We start from the raw sequence: 25,348 nt of genomic DNA on the forward strand, positions 1-25,348 counted from the left end.
TGTGCTTGTCTGATTTTTCTCTATTGATTTAAATCAACAATTTTCTAAGGTGGACTTTAACTTTAAAGATCAATATTGATTATTCTTTTTTTACATATCAAACATGTACCTAGGCCCCCATGTAGTAGGGTCAAATACACATGTAATAGGCCTATAGATGTGCCTACACTTATTGCAAGTTCAAACATAACACAAAAACTTACTTGAATAATCCTTGCAATATTTGGATGAACTTCATGAGAATAAAGTAACACAAAAGTCTGGAGCAAGGCTAATATCCAATCCATGGTAAAACAGTTCTAAGGCTAATATCAAATCTTGATATTAGATTGATTATCCCAAAAGTAACAAATCCAAAATATGAGTCCTCCGTATTGATTGTGAAATTTCCATGTCTTGTCAACAGAACTTCTTCCAAAATTTACCGTATCCAACACAACTAAAGCAGTCCAAACTTATCAAGAAACTCTCTTGTTTACAGAAGCCAGATTTGAGACAAATTCATCACAGTTTGATAGACTTCAACATCTTGCTATATTTTTTCACAATCGTAATAAATTTTGATCCTCAATGAAAATTTAAAAAAGAATGCAGCATTATTGCCGACTGCAGTTTTCAAATTCAGTGTTAAACGAACAGAGCTGTGCTCGTTGTAATACACAATGTATAATGAAGTGTCCAGTGAAAATCGAATTCATTCCAATGGCAATGAAAATTACAGATTCCAAAAGGATCATGTACGAGAAAAGTCAAGCTTTAAAAACAATGAGGGGAAAATAAAAGGGATTAGCGTGACCTGATTATTGATTGTGAATAAAGTATGAATCACCAAAACTATTGGCATAAATGTTGGATCGCAATAACACATTGCCCCCTCTATCCCTCCCTCTTCTACATGTATATTAATATAGGCCTATATGTGTGTTAACACAAGGCCAATACTATACATGTACATCAGTGGCGTACCTAGGACTTTTCACAAGGGGGGGGGGCAAATCTGTCCACCCCCAAAAAGGCCTTCAACCACAAATATAGCATTTCGCTCCACAAAAAAATTGACAAGCAAAAAAAAAGGGCCTCAACAGGTTATAAAGTACAATTCACAGCTGAGAAAAAAATTGACAAGCAGAAAAAAAGGAGGTCTTCGAATTCTCGTCAGGGGGGGGGCAGGGGTAGGTCCCTTGCATGGGCTGTGACTCGTCAGGGGGGCAGTCTGGGCCCCCCCCTGTAGGTACGCTACTGATGTACATACATACATGTATATTTATAAGTATAATCTCATTGAACAACCCACATTGATACATTTGTATTAAAATCTCGAAAGCCCCCTGTTCTCATCCCCAGTTCCAGTCCCCACTGATATCGGTAATTTAAAATAAATAATATAATTGTAAATAATTTATAAAAGACTCGACTACATGTATAGTGTTTTGTATATACATGTAGAGGAAGTTATTCGAGTTTTAATTTTTGGATTTGTAATGTCATCAAAGAGGAGATAACCTATATATAATATGCATAAATTTCAATTTTCTAATATTTGGTTCGTGATGACTATATTTGTGTTTTGTTTTTAGGAGCAGGTGTGAAACAATTTGTCTATTGATATACTGAAGGTAAAGTACAAACCATTCTCAATATTCTGAGAAAATGATATTTCATTGATTTTTTACCATACAGTATGTAGGAATGCTGCTCGCACTTGACGTCACAAATCAAGAAACTAAAATTCTAAAAACTTTTTTTAAATATTATTTGATGGATTTTTCTCAAACCTTCACCAATATTTTCATTATTTTTTCTGCTAATTTTTTATGCAATAAACTTTTTGTCAGGGTGAACTTTCCATCTAATCCTGCCAGGAAGGCCAATATAGATGTACATGCTACCCAACCATTCACTTCACCAGGGATTCGATTTTAAGGCGCGCGAGAGCGATCGCGCGCTACATGCGCGCCTTAATCCATTTTTGGTAGCGCGATTAATAGCGCGCCTCGCGATCGTTGACCTGCGCGGAAATGCCTAAAGTCGCCCTCGAAATCACCCAAAATCATGCTTATTGCCGAGTGAATAACAACTCAATATGCTCGAGCTCCGCTTACCATTTAAAAATAATCCAAAAACCAACACTCAAAGTCATGAATAATCCTTAAAAATAGCGCGAGTAGCGCAGTTTCAAATGCCGACGTTGCGTTATTTTTTCTGTACCACGTATTTCCATACACATGGTACCAACTACGGAAAAAAAAATCAATGCAACGGTCGGGAAACAGTTGCATGTATAGGGGTCCATTATGACTACCACCATGTGCAATTTCGAATGCACATATTTCCCCTACAGATATCACGATTCTGTGATTAAATAATTCGAATTACACAGGAAATAAATCCCTGAGACTTGTAACCTACATGTAGCATTGGTGAGTTGTCATTCGGCTTTGCTTTTCAAAACGGCTTAGGCCTATTAACTTCCAAAATAAGTTACCTTATTTATTAATTATGACTAAAAAATCATTTATTTTCTTTTCTAGGGGATGAGGTATTATATCAGACAATAAATCATCAAACAAAGCTCCATCTATTTTACAAGGCTGGCAGCAGGCTCACGCATTGGCGCTTTTACTAGCTAGCCAGTTAGAGCTCTGTCTCTGCCAGAGCTCTGGGGGACAATTCACTCAGTAAAGGCCTCAATGATGGTGATTTTCTGTTTCAGACAGAGTTTACATTTCATGAATATTATTCAAAACTGCCAATAAAGTTTGATGATTTCTTCATTGTCATGTATATTTAAGTTCTTAATGAATACATTCTCACCGAATTTAGACTCCCCAATAGAGAAATGAAATTTTCATGGAGATCTGCGTTTTCAAAGAACTTCAGGAAAAGTTAGGGGATGTGGGCCTTTATTACATGTACATGGCTGAGTACAAGGTATTGTACTGGAATAGATGGAGTAGAAATTAGATATTGAATTCATTTATATCCAAGTCCAACTCACAGTCACACACACACGCACTCACCCACATCCACCCACACACACCCACATCCAAGATTCTAAGCATGAAAAATAACTTTAAAAATCATACAATATTGAACAAAAATTAATAATTCATTAACAAGTGAACAGGTATATCCAAGTCACACACACACGCACTCACCCACACACACCCACATCCACCCACATCCAAGATTCTAAGCATGAAAAATAACTTTAAAAATCATACAATATTGAACAAAAAGTAATAATTCATTAATAAGTGAACAGGTATATCCAAGTCCAACTCACAGTCACACACACACGCACTCACCCACACACACCCACATCCAAGATTCTAAGCATGAAAAATAACTTTAAAAATCATACAATATTGAACAAAAAGTAATAATTCATTAATAAGTGAACAGGTATTCCTCAAAATACAAAAAAGTAGCATTTAAAAAGAGCCCCCGAAATGCAAAAGTAGCCCCCGAAATTTGCCAAAAAAAATTTAAATGGAGCCCCTGAAAAAAAAAATTGTTAGTTACTCAACTTTAAGCCAAAGTCAAACCTAACTCAAACAGGTTTTGATAACACACAATCTAATTACAAAACATTGTAAAACAATTACAAATACTTCCTTTGGTTGCATGTTGATTGTAACTTTATAGTACATACATTTCCTCCATCTGTTTTGTTAATTGGACAAAAAGCTCCCCTTGTATGTTGAAGAAGAGCTTTTTGCAGTGCTCCTCTACCGCTCTCCTTAAAAGATCTAGGAGAGCTATTTATTGCTCCCCTCATAATTATAAAACTGAGTCCCTGCTTCACCTGGGTTGAGTGCAGTATCAATGTGGGTAAATTTCTTGCTGTACTGTAAGAAAACAATGCGCATGTGAATATGAATTTCCCTATCATTACAAGCATTGGCGGCGGAAGCCAAAAATTTAGGGGTGTCCACCTGAAAATTTTGGGATGGACGCAGGTAAAAAATTGGACAAGTGCCCCAAAAAATTGTAGACAACCAAAAAAAAAAAAAAGTCATCAACCTAAATTTTAGGGGGGGACAACACACGTTTTAAGGGGGGTCCACGTGACTTTAGGGGGGGACGTTGGAAAAAAAAAATTGACAAGCAATAAAAAAAAAAAAAAAAAAGGTTATCAAACAAAAATTTAGGGGGGACACATCCCCCCCCTTTTCCGCCGCCTATGATTACAAGCACTGTACACTTGTACACATTTACGCCCAATTGATAGTGATGTGTCCCCAAAATCTAGTACATGTACATAGATACAATTCCCATAAACATGTAGTCCTACATGTATACATGTATGTACATTTCACCCTAACCCCCCCCCCCCATTTCCATAGAGTTATGCCTGTTTCAACAAATGGTTTATGATAGCAACTGCGTTTGTTAAACGCCCACTTGTCTGTTCGCACTTATCAATCCCACGGCATAAACTCTGAAATATGAGGGAAAAAAATCATTATGCATACCATCACATAATCAAAACAGACATCTGTTCAATTTGAACGCTACCTCAATTGACCTCATTATTAGAAACAAGTGCTTTGAGAAATTGGGACAATTATGATAGATCTAGAGTTGCCTCTGGCATGTGTGAAAATCATGTGGTAATTTGTGCATTTTTTATCATGGATTGATTATTGCATAGGGAATTGACTCATAGCATGGATGATGATTTTCATTGTCCATTTATTGGGATTATTCTACAATCAAACATTAATATCATCATTGTTATATTTCATTGCATTTATTTTTGTTTTTATTTACATTATAACTTTACACTGCAAGTCAATCATCATCGACATCATCATCACCATCATCATCATCATCACCACCATTATCATCTTCATCACCGTCATCATCACCATTATCATCTTCATCACCATCATCATCACCATCACCATAATCATCATCATCATCACCATCATCATCATTAAGCCTGAGTCATATCGATTATTTTGAAAACCGGTGTTCGACAGCTCTAATTCGATCGAACATCGATGCATCGAATATTGAAGGCGGGGAAAATGTAGTCTTGTTTTTGCGGCGATGCGATGCGCTTTGCATATGCACTACGCACTGACGGTATGCGCTGGCGTTGGCCGGGTGAGCGTTGCACAAGCAGATGACAGAGCAAAGTTCGTTTGTATTTTCCATGATCACAAAACACACAAAAAAGGCCGGGGACCAAAGCAGAATTCTTCCCAAAATATCTTCAACAATGATATTTGCAGATGACAACATATAAGTTCAAAATGAAACAATAATAAAGACATGAATCACGCAGAGTCGATCCGAATGATTTTCGGTCGACTAGCATTCGCAGTCCATTCACCAGCCCCGTCCGCAGCTCCGTACACTCACTCTCCCGAAACGACAGGCGTGCTTGGCGTCAGCGCCAGCAAACAAGTGCAATCAACGGAGAGCGCTGTAACTTGCCTGAGATTGTGTAGTTGGATCCAAAATGAGCTCCAAATAAATTTATGGGAATAAATACGTAATTTTCTCTGGATGGTCATTTGAATTGCTATTCAATGCTGATATAACGATTGTGAGGAAAGATTGTGGAATATGAGTTATGACGATGTTCGAGAATTAATCCTGATAATGACAATCCAGTTTTTTAAACGCAATTATGAGCATGCGATCAAAATAAATACGAATGTTTCGAATCGAGCCCTAAATTCATCTAAATTATTACGATTTAACAAGATTTTATGGTCATACTAAGAATATTGACGATGTCAGCAAAGTATGTTATGTTCATATGGAAGAAATAATACTGGGATTATTTCTATTGTTATTCCATCTCTGGACGTCTCCTCCAAGCTCCGAGAAAATAAGCACAATGCGCATGCGTGTTTGATGACGTATGACATATTTTCCCATTCATGAAATCAGAGCCCAAAAATGGGCACAAACTAGCTTCAAATTGATGGGAAAAAATATCAAACGCAATTTTCTCTGTTTGTCATGTTAAATGTTATTATATGGTGATATTACGAACTTGAACAGAGTTTTTGCATGTAGACAATGTTCGAGAATCAATCCTGACGTGATGATTATTTTTTTAGACAAGTGCACTAGCTCGACTCAAGTCAAGTCGATCGTCATGAGATGTCCGCCATTGAAAATTGAAACGAAATACAAACGTTTCACATCAAGCTCTAAATTCATATTAATGATTATCATATGCAAATTATTGTTAAATATTACGATTAAATAATGTTCTATGGTCATGATTTTAATATTGTTCATGAAAGCAAGATTTATTTTACGTTGATCGCGTCAATTTCCGGCCATTTTCTGGTTTGATTAAAGAACAGTACTGCGCATGCACGATCGATGGCCATGACTTCCATTCATGAATTCATCGTGCATAAATTATCTCGGCACGAGCAGACGAGTAAGACTCGAACTATGATCGAAATAAACTTCAAATTAATGGTGAATAGCATCATAATTACTCATTCGGTTTCATTTTGGGGGCAATAGAAATCAAGTAAGTAGTAGTAAAGTTGAACATTACTGATATTTTGATGATTGTGTAAACCAAACGAATCGGCCGGCCGATGTATTTTTTTTTTTTTCGATGCACCGATTTTGCAAAATCTGCACCGGTGTTCGATGACATCGATCGAACACCGATTTTAAAATCGATTCGACTCAGGCTTAATCATCATCACCATCATCACCATCTTCACCATCATCATCATTCACCATCATCATTGTTATATTTCATTGCATTTATTTTTGTTTTTATTTACATTATACCTTTACACTGCAAGTCATAATCATCGACATATCATCATCACCATCATCATCATCATCACCACCATTATCATCTTCATCACCGTCATCATCATCACCACCATCTTCATCATTATCACCACCATCTTCATCATCTTCATCATCATCATCATCACCTTCATCATCACCATCATCGTCATAATCATCGACATATCATCATCATCATCATCACCACCATTATCATCATCATCATCACCATCATCATCACCATCATCATCATCACCACCATCATCATCATCACCACCATCATCATCATCATCACCATCATCACCATCATCACCATCATCATCACCATCATCATCATCATCACCATCATCATCATCATCATCATCATCATCACCATCATCATTATTAAAAAGCTTCTCCATTGGATTAACTGCAATGTAATAACATTGAGAATGGGAAATTTCAGGGGCCCTGTTTTTAATTTCCAGGGCCTTTTTAAAAGTATTTCTGGGGCGAAACTGCCTAAGCCCCTGTGATATTTTATCCCTGATTATCAAGTTTTCAATATTGCAATAGGGGAAGGACACATTTCAAAAGGGCAGACTTTCATAGGTCAAAAAAGGAAAAATTTCAAAAAAGAGCACAATGATTTTTATTTTACTGATTGCATTGATCATTGTGCACTATCGATTGCAAAATTGACCCCATGATCAACTGCTACAATTCATGACTTTATATAGGCCCAGGAAATATGACCGGGGGAGGGGGGGGGGTTCACAAAGATTTACGACTTTAGAGTGGCACTGAAGAGCCGATGTATTTATGATTCGCAACATGCAATCTTATTGATTAATACGCAGTAGTGCGTGTCTTCTTCGCACGATCTGACCAATGCGGTCATGCAACATGGCATTTCAGCGCGACACTAATACCGTCCTCACAGTGATTTTCAAATTTACCCTGTTGCTGTCGCGGGACAGCGACATCGCTATAAACCAGCTAGAAATGCATTCAGAGTAGAAGTGTTGACCCAACAAAATCCGGGGATAAATTTCATGTACCCATGAATCTAACCAATGCGGTCATGCCTTTTAAAACACACGCAACATGGCATTTCAGTGCGACTCTAATACCATCCCACAGCGGTTTTCAAATTTACCCTGTTGCTGTCGCGGGACAGTGACACCGCTATAAACCAGCTAGAAATGCATTCACAGTAGAATAGTTGACCCGACACAATCCCGGGATAAATTTCATGTACCCATGAATCACACTGTAGCGGGTGATGTTTAAAACCACTGGAAGAATCACATGCAAGCTCATGAACCCGATATGACCGGAAACCACCGATCAGTTGGTTTATCCTGGCATTGCAGTGACTGTCCTGTTGCTATCATTATGGTTTGAGAGCAAAAGCTTGTGGCGGAGTAATAGCGAGGTGAGATTATCCCGGGGTAGTTTATTGTGGGTCCGAGCATTCACACTGAAGGCAACACCGCTAGTCTCGGGACAGTCCCGGGACTGTAGCGGTGCCCCGAGGGGCCACTTCCATTCACAAGGCAGGAGCATTTTGTTTTATCATCCCCGCTAATTCGACCCTAAACACATAATTTTCCTAGCGAAATAGATACCCTTTTTTAATTATTTTTGTGTTTTTGACACCCTTATCACGTACGTAACATGCCCTATCGTGAAAAGGACATCCTTTTTACGTGTTTTTTGGGTTGCGCATGGTATCCACTCGTCAATGTAAGTGGCCCCCCTAGGAGCGGTGCTTGATGTCAGTGTGAAGGCGGTATTAGTCACAAATCTTCGTGAAACACCCCCCAGGAACACTATTTCATGATTGAATCAACACTGTTTTACCAGATGCCTTTTCAATTGAAAGGGAACCTCTTGATTTGAGACAACATTTTACAGCACATTTCATTCAATAATGTAACCTTTTCAGTTGATCTATTCCCCTGTCCTTTCATTTCCTTGTTCAAAGTTACCATCCATGCCAGATGCTTTTGACAACTACATGTAGAGGTACTTCAATTATCAAAGGTATTGGTTAATCTTTTAAGAGCTTTTGGTTTCTCTATCCAAGAAGACTCAATCTATCTGATCTATAGCCTATATATCTGCAAGCATGGGGAGAAACATGTGTCCTACGAAGGTGGCAAAACTTGTTCACTACCAAGAGCGGCGTTAAACCCGGTCACATGTGAAACTTACAGAAGACAGCACCAAGCCAAGCACTTGATGCCAGTTTTAAATTCATGGTGTTACAATGTACAGTGTGGTTCAACAACCATTCTGTTTGGGTGTTGTATTCAAACTATCTGGTGCTGTGTTCATTAGTACATGTGTGTGCATTTTTTCTCCCCAAAACACCTTAGTCTATAATCTACAGGTAGGCGGATGCTGTAGCTTTTTTCTTTGCCTTTACGAGTCTGATGCTGTTGCGCCGAACGTCAGCAATGCTTCTGATGCAGAAGACGAGAAACCACAGCGTTAGATTTTTATTTTATCGATTAGGATTCGCTGTGGGCTTTTCATCAAAAATATTAATTGCCATACTGACTTTATCTGTAGTTTGGCAAGTGATATGATGTCACAGTTGGCCTGCATGTATATGTAGGCCAGACAATTTTCTGTAGCATTTCATAGTTAATGTACATGTAGTATCAAAATCATCATATGAAGCTTTTTAATAATTTGAATCCACAGTACGTATTACAGGGTACAAGTATATGCTATAGGCCTCAATATTGCCAATTTAATAACCATACCGGTACAGAACACCGATCTTACCTGTAGTTTAGCGAGTGGTATGATGTCACAGTTGGTTGGCCTATGCCAGACCGTTTTCTGTAGCATTTCATTGTAGTAATAGAAGCGGGAAGTCTTGGGATCAAACAGTTCCCACCACTGGTTGTTATCTCTCTTTTTCCTGTACATTTAAAAAAAAAAGAATGAAAAGGAAAAATATATCATGAAACTACTGTGTGATAAATTTGTGTATTCCATGTACATATATCAACACAACTCTTCATAAGATACCGGTGTGTTGGCTCAGTCGGTAGAGCATCCGTCACACAACCGGGAAGTCGGTGGTTCAAACCCCGGCAGCGTCAGACCAAAAGACTTAAAAAGATGGGAGTTGTTGCCACCCTGTTTGGCGTTCAACGATTAAAGGGATAGAGCCTTGTTGATTTGGCGCTCCACAGCGGCTGCTGCAACAAAAATTTTCTGAGTATTTCATGTCTATTTCGAACAATAAAATATGGAAAATATGGATTTTAAGATGTGGCCCTGGGCTCCATCTTACAAAGAGTAACGATTGATCCAATCAATCTCAACTGTATGGAGATACATCCATACCATAATTTTTTCTACAGGATATTTAATAGCTCAATCTCCTTAGTAAACAAAGAGAATCACACTGAATCTGTAGTAAAGATAGTAATGAATGTGTGAATATACATCATATCTAGATAAATATTTAAAACAAATTTTGCATTATAGATGTTGACTTTACTTGCTTTCCATAGTTGTGGTTGATCGGATTGATTATAAAATGATTCATAAACTCATTCACTGCAAATTCAGCTACTACAAAAGTGTGCAATATTCACAGAGCTCTCAGGTAATTTGGAAAGGGTAAAAAGGCACACTTACATGTACATGTATATCCCCTGGCGAACCTTTCATAGAGCAAATACATCATGTAATCAGTGACTTTTGGTTATAAGCTGTTATAAGCTACTGAAATCCTTGCATCTGATTGGCTGAGAGCTTACATGTCAGTTAAAATCAGACAAGATGTTTCATGAAACACTCCCCACTTCAATCTTATTTCTATCAAAGAATTTGCATCGTATATTAATCTAGAAAATGTTTGCTTCCAGGGCCCCGTCTTACAAAGACTTGCGATTGATCCCGATCAATCACAACTATGGAGGGCCAGCAACATCAACTTACTTTATTCATGTTTGTTCAAAATATTTGCCAACTATGATGTATATTCATGCATTCATTGTTTTCTTAAAAATTAACTGTGCTTCTCTTTGTTTACAAAGGATATTGTCGTGCAAATTTCCTGTTGAGAAAATTATGACACTGATGGATTTCCAGAGAGTTATGTTTGATTGGATCAATCGTAACTCTTTGTAAGACGGGGCCCAGGTCGCCAAACAATTTCTTTTTTCTTTTTTCCAGCAACATGTTTAATTTCCATCACCTCACTATTTAACAAGGAAGGAATCAGAGACACATATTGTTGTTGACAGGCAGCGAAACATACATCTGAAGAATCTGAAGAATTTGTTGCTTCCAAGGGCCAACTCTCTTCATGCTCTATTATTCAAATGATACTTGATTACTCTTACATGTATGTCCAAGTTTCATGAACAAGCTCAATAAAGTAAAAGTTATGATAAAAATTCAACAAATACCCTCAACAAGCCCAAAGTTCATTGACCCTAGATGACCTTTGACCTTGGTCATATGACCTTACCTGAAAATCAGGTAGGATGCACAGTAATACTTCATAACCCTTATGCGTAAGTTTCACTTTCATGAACTAGGTCCATATACTTTTGAAGTAACGATGACATTTCAAAACAAGGCAAAAGCAATTTTGTGTCTCGCCCACTTATGAAAATAACCAGAAATATCATGTTTTGTGAGGGCCTGCAACAGAATTGTATCGAAACTTCATTGTGAAAAAACTGAGATGGACTCATAAGAGCCTTGCACGTCAACTTTAATGTTGACCTGAAAATGACCTTTGACCTTACCATGTGACCTCCCACTGCAGCAAAAGATGCAGGTCGCCTAAGTACATCTATCATTCAAGTTTGGTTGAAAAGTGACTTGCCGTTGCGGAGTTAGGTGTCATACGAGAGTCTTGCATGTAAACTTTAACGTTGACCTGCAGATGACCTTTGACCTTATCATGTGACCTCAGACTGCAGCATAACATTTCAGGTCCCCCAAGTCCATCTACCATCCAAGTTTGGTTGAAAAGCGACTTACGGCTGCGGAGTTAGGTGTCATGAGAGAGTCTTGCATGTAAACTTTAACGTTGACCTGAAAATGACCTTTGACCTTATCATGTGACCTCAGACTGCAGCATAACATGCAGGTCCCCCAAGTCCTTCTACCATCCAAGTTTGGTTGAAAAGCGACTTACTGTTGCGGAGTTAGGTGTCATAAGAGAGTCTTGCATGTAAACTTTAACATTGACCTAAAAATAACCTTTGAACTTACCATGTGACCTCCGACTGCAGCATAACATGCAGGTCCCCCAAGCCCATCTACCATCCAAGTTTGGTTGAAAAGAGACTTACGGTTGTGGAGTTAGGTGTCATAAAAGAGTCTTGCAAGTAAACTTTAACGTTGACCTGAAAATGACCATTCACCTCATCATGTGACCTCTGACTGCAGCATAATATACAGGTCCCCCAAGTCCATCTACCATCGAAGTTTGGTTGAAAAGTGACACACAGTTGCGAAGTTAGGTGACATAAGAGAGTCTTGTATGTAAACTTTAACGTTGACCTGAAAATGACCTTTGACCTTACCATGTGACCTACTACTGCAGCATAACATGCAGGTCCCCAAGTCCATCTACCATCCAAGTTCGGTTGAAAAGCAACTTACGGTTGCGGGGTTAGATGTCATAAGAGAGTCTTGCATGTAAACTTTAACGTTGACCTGAAAATGACCTTTGACCTTACCATGTGACCTACGACTGCAGCATAAGATGCAGGTCCCCCAAGTCCATCTACCATCCAAGTTTGGTTGAAAAGCAACTTACCAGTTGTGGAGTTATGTGTAATTAAATTTGTGACGGACGGACGACAGATGACATTTGGATCCCTAAGCCTCGCCTTCACCTCTGGTGGGCGAGACAAAAACTTAAGTTTTAAATAGGTTAAGATTTCGATACTGATTCCTCCAACATTGTCTAAGTTCACTGACCCTAAATGACCTTTGACCTTGGTCATGTGACCTGAAACCAAGGCAGAATGTTCAGCAATACTTGATTACCCTTTATGTCAAAGTTTCATGAACTAGATCCATGTTTGGACAGTATACTTTCTATAAAGTTATAATGTCATTTACTCATTTCAAAACTTAACCTTAGGTTAAGATTTGATGTTGATGATGCCGCCGCCGTTGCTGTCAAAAAAGCGGCACCTACATGTACACCTACATTCTCGCTCTGCTATGCAGGCGAAACAAAAATGGGCCATTTACAGGAGTACAGTAATTCGAGAATGCCCTATACAGTACATGTCATTGGTTGGACAATGTTGTAGTCTACCTTCATTCTATTGCAGGATCCAGTATTATCTAGTTTTTTTTTCTTGAAATAGAACCTTGTCACCTGAAACTCTAGACTGCAGTATGTTACCGAAGGTCAAGGTTCATGTTTGCCAGGGCCAGGGTATGGTGATAGACTAGAGGAATAGAGTGCATGTTCACACTTGCCTATTTCTACTTTCCAGGGTAAAAAGAAAAGAGTTACTACCATGGCAACATTGATTTTGTATTGCAGTGCTGGATGGTCCTGAAGAGAGAAGGCGGTGCTGCACCATCCCGAGTTTGCTCAATCTCGAGATTTTAGCCCGATCAGCCCTCTTCGCGATTAATCTCGAGATTCAAGAAACCCCATCTCCACCATCGCAAGAAGAGTGATTCCTGCTCGAGCGAGGCATCGATGCATTATGGTCTGACGCCGTGAATAAATAATTCCGAGTGCGTCTGCACCTACGAATTAGCGCGATAATTATATAAGTTATCTTGGGATTGCAATCTCGAGAATAATCCTACAAACTAGCGCGATAATTGCGTCTCCATTGCAAATAATTTTGAGATTGTTCAGATCAGGATAATTTGCAGGATCAGAAATAGCGCGCTAATTTTAAAACTCGTGATGGTGCAGACAGCCCTAGAGATTACAAAAGGGGGACCCAAAATCTCTCAGAGAAAATTCTGGGGATTAGACCTGTTTTTGTTGCGCACCCTACATAATTACCCATCCTGTTCACTTTACATAATAGTACCCATGTCAATTCTGATTTGTGGCTGACTTCTGAAATTATGAAAAAGCTACAAACTACTTTATATATTGATATTAAATTGGATTTTGGGGACCTTGAAAAAAAAATTCTAAAGAAAGGTAAAATTTAGGCCTATTGTATCAGATTCTAAACAAAGTCATGATTCAAACTTCAAAGCCAGACCATGCCGATTGTAACACCTTTTTAAAACTACCGTTGAGGCACTTCACATGTTGTATTCGGAACAACTACACCCAAGTGGGAGAATTTCTCAATGTGATTTTATAAAAAAACAGAAAGAAGTAAACGCCATTACAAAAATCATACTGAATATCTCCAACCATCATAGCACTACAAAAGAGAAGCTTAAAAATGAATTAATTTTGTACTGTAAACCACACGAGTACCGGTACAATAGATAAAATGTACAGTTCATTTTCTTTCTTATTTTATTCATTCATAATAAGCACCATCATTCATGATAACAACTATCAAAACCACCATTATCTCAAAATAAGTCTGAATTCTACTTTCGATTGTGCTTAAATTTCAACCGCATCAAACAATGATTATAAACGTTAAAGGAAAATTCAAGTTTTCAAAATGAAGTAATGACTGTTAAAGCATGAATACCACGCACACCATGTCGGTCGTACGACATGTATTCCATTCTATTATCGTCAACCATTTATTAATTGAAACAAAATTAAATTTCAGCATTGCGCTAGAAAGCTTCTACATGCTTTTGTATAAACTGTCAATCAATTAATATCAGATAATTGGATTAGATTGTTGGAGTAGGTGGGGTTCATCTGAAGAATTTAATTGAAAGTGTTTTATCCCCGTGAAAGCATCTACTATTGTGATGTAGGCCTACATAATGCACCGACTCACTAGGTGGTTTCAGACCGCCTCAAAGTTCGTCGTTTCCAGGTATTCTCTGATCGGGAAATTTACCCCGATCAGAAAATACCAGGTATTTTGGTAATGTGAAAGCAAACTACGCGTAATTTCCCCGAAAGAAAATACCCGCTAAATAGTAGGTACTTGGCGAAATTACGAGAACTTTCGCGGGGATTTTTCCAAGGTCGCAGGTATTTTTGGCGATGTAAAAGCAAATTACGGGAACTTTTAGCCTAGCGTTACGTTGGGTGCGGCGCCGTGGGTGGCTGCTGGGCTAGTGATTTTGAATCTCGCGCCTTGCCTGCTTATCAGACCATACTGCGCATGCTCGTAACTTCGGGAACTTATCCCGAAAGGGTATGTTTCAGGGCGGTGTGAATGCAGGAATAATTAATGGGTATTTTTCAGCCTAAAAAAGTTCTCGTAATTTAACGGGGATTCTTGTGATCGAGGCGGTTTGAAACCACCTATTGAGTATGAATGGAAAGATGACTGACCAGATAAATTGATGATTATTTTACTGGGAACTAAAATTTCAATCAAAACTGAAATATCGATTAAACTTCGAATGAAAATTTAAAGGCAAAATACATGAACACATACAAAAACTGCAGATACTTTTTTATCCTGTTAATACAGAACATGTACAGTACTGTACTATAGTGTACATCCTACAAGTAGATCAGGGGGGCGTTTCACGAAAGGACTTGTCGGACATTTTATCCAACAAGTACCAGTTTATCCGACAGTTACCATAACATCAAGGAAAGATGTCAGATCTGACTACTTGTCGGATGAAAATATTGATGAAATGCTCCCCAGGGCCCCGTCTTATCTTATCTAATCAATCATAATTCTATGGAAATCCATCAGTGCCATAATTTTTTCTACAGGAAATTTGCAAAACGTCCTTTGTAAACAAAGGAGAACACACCAAACTGTCAAGAAATCAATGAATTCATGGATATACATTGTACATTCATATTTAGAAAATCTTTTTAACAAACATGCATTTTACATGTTGACTTTGCTGGCTTTCCATAGTTGCGATTGATCGGATCAATCGCAACTCTTTGTAAAATGAGGCCCTGCATGTACATTTTATGAAGTTCTTCATCATCAACTATTGATTTGGTTTTGTTCATTATGTACATTCACTCAATTATTTGGCATTATCAATTTTCAATTATCCATTCATCCATTCATTAGGGTATCTATTTATTTCCATGATGAAGTTTTAATCATCTAATCATTCTAGTTGTGTTCATTCAATTATCCTTTTTCAATTATCAATTCATTCAACAAGCCAATCATTTTGCCTAAACTCTTTTTAACTATTGAATTTCAATCATTCATTCATTTTGTTTGTTCTTCATTTATTATTTCAATTACATGTAGTTCATTCACCAAAGAAGCATTATCTATTTTATTTTATTTTTTCTGGTCATTCATTGTTTAATTTAATGCTTTGTACATGTGTCCTGTGGAAAAATGATATTTTCCAGCTATTATTTCTAATATCATTTATCCATTTATTTCTGTACATTTTATTTTACATAATTATGTTGTTGTTGGTTTGATCATTAATTTCTTTTTAATTATACCTTTTATTGTACTACTTTGTATCCTATAGAAAAAGTGCAATATTCTACTATTATTATTATAATTCATCTATTTTTAATATTTCAATTACTTATTTTTTTGTTTTGTTCATGAAAAAAATAAATTTTTTTGATCATTTTAATTCATTATTATAATTTGATGGATACTATAAAATAACTCTATATCCAAGGACGACAATTAATCATTCATCCCCATTGCCCATGCAAACTGCAAGTTTCCTTGACAAAAACTGAAACACGATGATTAAATGGAGAATTTACAGCTACATCCCAGCAATTGAGAAGAATCAATTGACATTTAATTAGACAACAGATGCTCAGAGTTTGCCAGTCTAATCGGACCTAATAAACCCATGCAACTCGTAACATTAGCAGAGGTATACGAGGGTCATTCACATTATAGATTATTTTACTAGAGGTGGTTTCAAACCGCCTCGATCGTAAGAATCTTCGTTAAGTTATGAGAACTTTTTAAGGCTAAAAAATACCCATTAATTATTCCTGCATTCACACCGCCCCGAAACATACCCTTCGGGATAAATTCCTGAAGTTAGGAGCATGCGCAGTATGGTCTGATAAGCAGGCGAGGCTTGAGATTTAAAACCACTAGCTCAGCAGCCAACCACGGCGCCCGCGCCCAACTACACGCTGGGCTAAAAGTTCCCGTAAATTGCTTTCACATTGACAAAATACCTGCGACCTTGGAAAAATCCCCGCGAAAGTTCTTGTAAGTTTGCCAAGTACCTACTAGTTAGTTGGTATTTTCTTTCAGGGCACTCACAACATACTTGTACTAGCATCTATCAATTCTTATGTGCAATATTATCATTACCCCAGCTCAGACATTTTTCTGATTTATCATTAATAAATTGTCATGGTGCCCAGTAATACGATAGAAGTTTGTGGTGTGAATGAGAGGCATGGAATCACATGCAGTGAAAATTAGGAGAAAATAATCCACTTTCAGGTCCCTAATTGATGACTAAGGACAAGGATCTTGGCCCTAAATCTGAGCCGTAAATTGCCTAAGATTGACCCATCAGAAATTAATAGAAGGAGCAACTGTGTCTCTACAGAGTACATGTATAGTCTACCGGCACAGACCCTGATTGAAACTTTGATCAACAAGTGTGTCTCCACGCAAAGACTAGCATATATACAAAACTTGCTGTTTCAATCCCTGAGCAAGAGGGTCTTCGGTACACAAGGCACGAGTATAGGCTGCAATTCAGACCCTTTACTCAAGTGAAGGGTTTGCACAGCAGACTAGTACTGTACATGTATGCCTACAGACAAACAGGTGCAAGAACAAATGTTGATCTGTGTTTGTACAGTTTATGCATGGAGCTATAGCTCTATGTAAAACTTGTCAATAAAATTACTGGGTTATTGAGAGGGGGGTGTACAAATAGCCCATGTAAAGTGGTTGACAAAATAGCCTGAATAAATCTGCGCTGTACACCCTTTTAAATTTCCAACATATTGGCCTGTATTCTGAAGTCAGGTTTAATTCAAATTCTGGTTTTAAGTTGTGGTTTAACTAAGGAAAGCCAGTTGTTACATAAATCTATAACAGTAGAGGTTCAATGTATCAACTCATATTGACTCCCAAAACACTTTAACTGCCTGGGAAGGATATTAGTATGACACATGTCTTCAGCATTTAAATAATTCGCGAAGAGCACAGTTGACTTGAGAAGCATTCACTGTAAACATAATTTTGAAACGTTTGGCTTCCCATAATTTTAGCACACAGTTAGACCATGGTCTATAAAGTTAACCCGAATTCAGAATATGGGCCAACGTGTTACATGTAGATGTACATGTACACTGCATGCCTATTTTCTCAATTTAAATGCTTATTTAACAAATCAAAGCAGAAGAACATTTTTCAAATCTCTTTCTCTACAATTTGTACATGTATTCCTCCTCCACCTATCAGCTAGTATAGCAAAGGAATACATATGTGTACCCATTGCCCCTACATGAAAATTACCCAAAAAATATTAAAGTTTTGCAATGGCCGCTGGCCGCTGGGCATCATTTCTCCGTCCAAAGCTTCTCTCATTATCTGAATTAGAGAGAAAATGTATCACATTGTGCAAACACAACCATTATCAATGTGAGTTTTGTGAGTCATTCAAAACTCCTTTGTGCATGCATACCGATTCCAAATTTGATGGCTAGTTGGGCAAACAATGATTCAAGAGTAATTGAGCGAATGAAGGTTTCCATATTGATGTATTCGTCTCTTTCTCTTTCTCAATCCCCCATCCACACCTCACCATCGCTCTCCCATCTCTCCATCTCTCTCACAAGGCACAATTCTCTTCCTACACTTTAATACAGTAATTCATTCATTTCTTCATTCCTTCCTTCAATTTTAATATCCATTTCTTATTCATGTATTCATTTATTCATTCAGTCAGTCATTCATTCATTCAGTCATTCATTCATTCAATCATTCATTCAATCATTCCTTTAGTCACATGTACATGTAGTACATGTATTCACTTTTAATATTCATTCATTTTATTTATCTACATGTACCATCAATAATAATCTATTCATGTATTTGACTATTCATTTATCAATATAATTCATTTATTCACATTATACATGTATGTAGTTATATTCATTTACTTGTTTATTTGATCACTCATTCATTTTAAATTTATTTATTTTAATATTCATTCATTCATACAATGTACATTTTAATATTCATCCAGTACTCATTTTCATTCATCTGCTTTTGTGTACGAAACCCCCCCCCCCCCTTTTACATGTACATTTCAAATCTTTTTTTTATAAATATCCTAGTTATTATGGCCAGCCAACCTACATTTGTACACATCAATGCTATGTCATCTCGTATGCCTCATAAACGACTTTTACATCATTACCTCGTGTGTAGCATTTCGCTGACAGTTATTTGCAGAGGAAGACAGTCACGTTATTGCAATAAGGTCAATGCCAACGCAAATAGCAGTTCTCTTCATGCTTCCATTATGCATGGATGTCAAATACCGCCAAGAAGGCCATTATAAAGGGAAATAAAAAGTAGCAGGGGCCTAGAGGTTTAATGTTGCAGTACATGAATTTACTTGTAGGGTTGTACTCCGAATGCATAGTAAGCATTTTCTTTTTTTACGACCAAAGCAGATCAGAATTATTGGTCATAAGAAAAAAGGTGTCAACTACAAGTATGTTCTGTAGTCCTACTGGGAAAAACTGCTACACAAAAGACTTTGAAATATGTTTAACAATTGCAATGCGATAAAAGAAAAAAATGACTGCAATGAATTTTTTCAATTCTCAACGAGAATCAAAACGTATACAAATAAAAAAAATTGTTTTGCTGATAATTATCAGCATTATCATTTCTTGATGTCCTACTGTACAGTGTACATACATACATGAAATATTTTAATTTCAATATTTCATGTACAGGTATGTACATGTAGGACATCAACAAATAAACAAGAAACATATCTAATAGATGAGTACACACAACAGAGTACATGTAGGGGAAGGCGGGGTAAGTTGTGACAGTTTTTGCTTTTTGCATGTTAGAATTGATATGATTAATAATCTTGTCAAAATAAGTACCTTGCCTTGAAATTTAATTCTTCTGAAATATTTTCCTCCTATATATAACTTTCTATCCCCACACTGAAAGTCATCGTGACCTTTGAAAAAAACGATGTCAAATGGCTCAACTTGCCCCATATATGGGGTAAGTTTGAGCCACCTTCTGGGGTAAGTTGAGCCACAAAAACTATGTACAAAATGTATGAGGGGAGAACCAGCATGTCAATTTTTTGTTTAAAGTCTTTTCACTTGCTAATTCTCTATAAATACTAACATCCTTTAAAAGGAAAAGAGCAGTCATGTAAATTTGCTCCTTTTAGCCAGCATTTCAATCGATATTTATGGTTTGTTTGTTTTTTAAGATACATTACCATAGGAATTACCATGGCTCAACTTGCCCCATGCTGTTTGGCTCAACTTACCCCAGTCCGAACTTAGTGCGATAATTTTGTATCCACACATTTATTCTGCATCCATCATATAAAAGACTATGACAAGAATGAAGATCCATACCTGGACTAATAATGTTGTTATCATGTCTTTATTATATTTAAAGACGTGTGTGTTTATAAAGCACTTATCTATTTCACACTCTTTTTTACTTTTTTGGCTGAAAATCATATATTTCCCTCTAAAAAACGACTTTTTGTTTCAAAGTTGAAAACAATATGGTGGGGTTAGGGGTTATGCCATGGGTCATCAATACATGACACCACCACAATGTCTGACTCATTCAATATTGGCCTGGGGCTGGTGGCTCAACTTGCCCCTATGCTCAACTTACCCCGCCTTCCCCTACAGTATGATCCCTTCGAGTATAGCCAGCAAAAAAAACGCCTACACAAAAACTAAGTGTCGATCCCCTCTCCCCTCCCCACCACCCTTGTGGTCCATCCCCTTCCCCTATAAAATGTACACGGAACATGTACATTTTAAGGTTACTACTAAGAGTTACTACCCCCTTCACATTCAGTCTTCAGTTGATCATGGTTCAATACATGTACATGTGTAGTTCAATGCCATGATGCCACCCCCCCCCCCCCCCGTGTCCCTCCCCCCCCCAAAAAAAAAAAAAAAAAATTTTAAATTAAGCAATATATACAAGTACATGTACAAGTACAGCACTAGCTGCCTGCCTCCATACATGTAAAGCGTACATTGAACAATTCAGCCAATTTCTACTTGTACATGTACATGTACATGTAGCAGCTGACCTCGTATTCATAATTACCATGCGGTCAATGGCAAGGGCTACCTTTTCTAAGAAAAACCCCAGGGGGCTACATGTTTCCTCCCCACTTTCAGTGCTCTCTCCATCCTTCCAGTCCACTCCCCATCGTTTATACTTCAATTACAGTTACTGTTATTTGCATAGCGTACGCATACCATTACTTTAGTCCTAAAAGTGTATAAAGAAATAAATGAATTTTTTTTTATTTAAATGTGCATAGCCCCAAAACTCTGCCCAAAATACTATGCAATGCTTCAAATGGAATCTTATACCCCTTTCATAAACCCAATTATGCGGCTAATAGCAGCATAATTTGGTCGTAAAATCAGAGGAGGACCAGAGTTATCCGCATTATTTTGATGCTGCTATTATCCGCATGATAGCAGCATCGGGACCCAATTTTGACTTTATGAACGCATTTCCAAATATGCGGATAATTGCCATGGTGCGGTCACAAGGTCACCCTTTTCCAACACCACCGCATCGGAGGGGGAGTGTCCAGTTGTCATGACGATTATCTGCCTTTTTCAGGACGGGCGCTCGTAAAAATAGTGCGGATTATTTTCGGAGTTTGTGAACGCAATTCTTATTGAATTATCCGCATTACTCCTAGGCGGCTAATTGGAGGATGGGCTTATGAAAAGGGTATTATTGCCTCGAAGTAGAACCATATTCTGATCTTGGGTTTAAACTTCAAACGGTCCCACAGTGCGAATGCATATCAAAAACGCCTCAAACCTCATTACAAGCGAGCTGTTGACACTTCCCCCAAATACTCTACTCGTAACGCTTTTAATAGGCTCTTATTGCCTAGAACCATATTCTAACTTGGGTTATAACTTCAAACGGTCAAAATAATCACAGTGTGAATGCATATAAAAACGTAGCAATTAAAGAGCATCTCAAACCTCATTACTTGCGAGCTGTTGACAGTTCCCAAGTAAGATATCTTTCCTTGGTAGCATAACCAAGGCTGTCACTCCAAATTCCTCAGATACCAAAGGCTCACCCAAGAATCGCTCTCAGAACATCTTATTCCATGACCAAATAGGCTTTGCACGGTAAACAATCACTTGGCATGCCATAATGGATGCTATTGCACCTTCAGAAGTGTTATATTGCATACTATTGCACTGTACAGTACATTGGGCATGAGGGGCATGATAACAATCTACCTATTTAACCCATTCACTTGCAAACTTTTTTAAAATACAATTCCTAATTTTTCCACCTAGATTCATATGCAAAAGAGGGATCCCTGACTTCAATCATTAATATTAGTTCAAACTACAAGTACATGTAAACAAATTTTAAAATATAATGTAAGTGTTCTTTTTTAGACTAGCTATAAATGAGGAGTGTCTTTAAACTGAAACTTGATTTCTTTTGATGCTGGTGTTCTTTCCTTTAGTGTGTGTGTGTTTTTTTTTCACTTTGATCATGGAGCTATTATGTTGGATACTGTACAGTATGATGATTATTTTCAGTGTACTAAAATTAAATATTGTTATGCGCATAATACCTGGAAATAAAATCAAATTAAATTTTTTTTAGAAAACAGTGTGTGGACACTCAATGTTGTAAAATCTCTCTCCAACCCAACCTTCATTCCCATCTAACCCCCCCCCCCCCCCCAGTCCCTATCCCCACTTTACAGGACACAGTGTAGGCCTACATGTACATGTAAACACTTATTTCTTGCAATTTGTTAGGACCTGAGCTGAGCAAAGTTTGAGCTTCATAAAAAAGGGACCCTGGAATGTTTTGCACTTTTGCTAGCTCTTGGATAAACAGTGCTCTGATAGTGGTCCTACATGTAAATAACAAAATTGGGTCATCCCAGGTCAATGGGGGTCATCTCGGGTCACACTGTATCAAGACGTGAAGGTCATACATGTACATGTGTAGGCAAAGGTGAAGTGAAAATCCCTGCGCATCGCCACATGAAGCTGTAGCCTACAGTACATTTAATCATACATGTACATGTATGTACATGTCAGGGAATAATTTTGCTTTACAAATTTGAATTATTAGCATTTTTGTCATATTAAGAGAAAAGCTCTCAAGTAGTAAAGTACTATGTACAGTCCTGTGTAAAAATATGCTATACAAAAGACTTTTATAATTATAGGCATACAGCAGTATTCAAAAATGTGGAGCAAATTGCGATGTGATATCAGGAAAATTATTCACTGCATGTACCTTCATGTATTCACACGGAATTCTTTATTTTTGCTTTCTTCTTTTCTTTCTTCTTGAACGATTGATCTGCATGTTGTACACACATACCGGTACCTTATAACAGGCCTCCATGTACACTGTACCTGTAGTACTACATGTATATCATTTGTTGGCTATTTGGTATTTGGTAATTTGGCATAATATCTACACGTAGGCCTACATTATAATTTGTGCTGAAATAATGTTTCCAGGTTTTGGTGTTGTTGCTGTTTTTCCCCCTTTGCATCTCTCTCCCTTTCTCTCTAGCTTCTCTCTCTGTCTCCTTTTTTCTGTCTTTCTATATCTCATTTCAACAAATTACTGGTTCAACATTACAGTGTGCTATCATGTATACAGTACCAGTAGGCCTACTATTACAAGTAATTTTGAGCAGTATCAGGACACTGAATACTTTCATGGCAAGACTGTCAACATGGGTTTGAATGTATCGGAACAGACATTTACCAAAGTTCCCAGTCACCGTTGACGAAACGAGAGAAGTAGTTTGATGGAAAATGTCAGCGTGTCATTGATACTCCTTCGTGACTGACAGGGAAGGACTCTCGATCCTACACATTAATGTCGCACTGACACACTGTTGTTTACTGGTTGGCCATAGCCAACATGAATTGAATAACATGTTCATGGATGACAAATGCTTTGGCCCATTCTCACCATAGCTCTCTATGTTCTCACTACTGTATAACGCATGTACAGTACACCCGGGGGGGCCACTTCCGTTCACGAGTGGATACCATGCGCGACCATGGGGTCTCGAAAAGCACCCTAAACGCGTAATTTCCATATTCTGAAAATGCACCCCTTAACAAGTATTGGCGTGTGAAACCCTACCCTTAACAAGTATTGGAAACAAAACGATTCTCTTGGCAAATGTTCCCTGAAATAACCCCTAAACAAGTACAGGAATGTTTTATTGTTACGGGGTCGGCTTTACAGTAGTTTGGTTTAGTACGACCCCACCTTCTACACCTCGCGCAAATCGGACTCTAAATACGAAGTGTTGGGACAAAAATGACATCCTTTATAAAACATTTTAATTTTGTTTTATCATCCCCGCAAATTCGACCCTAAACACGTAATTTTCCTAGTGAAATAGATACCCTTTTTTCATTATTTCTGTGTTTTTGACACCCTTATCATGTTATGTACGTAACGTGCCCTATCGTGAAAAAGACATCCTTTTTAAGTGTTTTTTTGGTCGCGCATGGTATCCACTCGTCAATGTAAGTGCCCCCCCCCCCCCCCCGGGACAGTACATGTACATGTAGGATGTTTTACTCGGCTAGTACTGTTCCAAATTCCCGAACCGGACTGAAAATTGGTGAATAAATTTGCATCGTCAAAGAGAATCCTGCAAAACTACTTGTACATTATTATACATACATGTTTACATGAACGTACTGTAAACTACATGTATGCATCCTTGCTTCAGAATATTTGAGAACTCAAGAAAAAAAAAAAAACCTAAAATTCACAATTTTTAAGACAAAATCACTGTCAAATATTCATTTTTGAGCTCTCTGATCATCCCCATCTCTTAATTGTTTGTAATTAATTTCTCCAAATGTACATACTGTACATCCCAGTCTGAATACATGTTTTGTGTTATTTTATTTCTTCCTTTATAAAACTACATTTCAAATTCGTTAACCATGTACATGTAAAAGATAAATTCCAGTTTTGGTAACGGTCTCAAAATGACTTTTGACAGAATCTAATATAATGACCACCCAAGTGTCTGTTTGTATGAATAAAAAATATGTGCCAAAGGATTCTGGAAGAAATTGTATAATTGCTGAGAAATAAGCAAAATAAGCGCGGATTCTGTCACTTCCGTCGGGTCTTTATTCCAGCAATATTAATACACTGTCCCACGTGTGCCTATCTGTGTTGGTGATCTTCAGTGTGAAAATTTTTCAGCGTAGATTTTAAGATTT

At 37.6% G+C, this 25,348-nt stretch overlaps 1 protein-coding gene across 4 annotated transcripts in view; it reads right to left on the minus strand.

Annotated features, from left to right (window-relative positions):
• LOC121417171 overlaps positions 1–25,348 on the minus strand; it is an 85,973-nt gene that overhangs the window by 44,386 nt on the left and 16,239 nt on the right. For 3 of the 4 annotated variants that reach the window (XM_041610763.1, XM_041610764.1, XM_041610762.1), the window contains exon 3: positions 9,565–9,703. In XM_041610763.1, coding sequence (XP_041466697.1) covers positions 9,565–9,703 — 139 coding nt within the window. Of the gene's footprint in view, positions 1–203; positions 480–9,564; positions 9,704–25,348 lie in introns of those variants that run through there. The other variant, XM_041610765.1, reaches the window with a different exon arrangement.

This window comes from Lytechinus variegatus, chromosome 6, assembly GCF_018143015.1.
Source record: "Lytechinus variegatus isolate NC3 chromosome 6, Lvar_3.0, whole genome shotgun sequence".
Taxonomy (NCBI): domain Eukaryota; kingdom Metazoa; phylum Echinodermata; class Echinoidea; order Temnopleuroida; family Toxopneustidae; genus Lytechinus; species Lytechinus variegatus.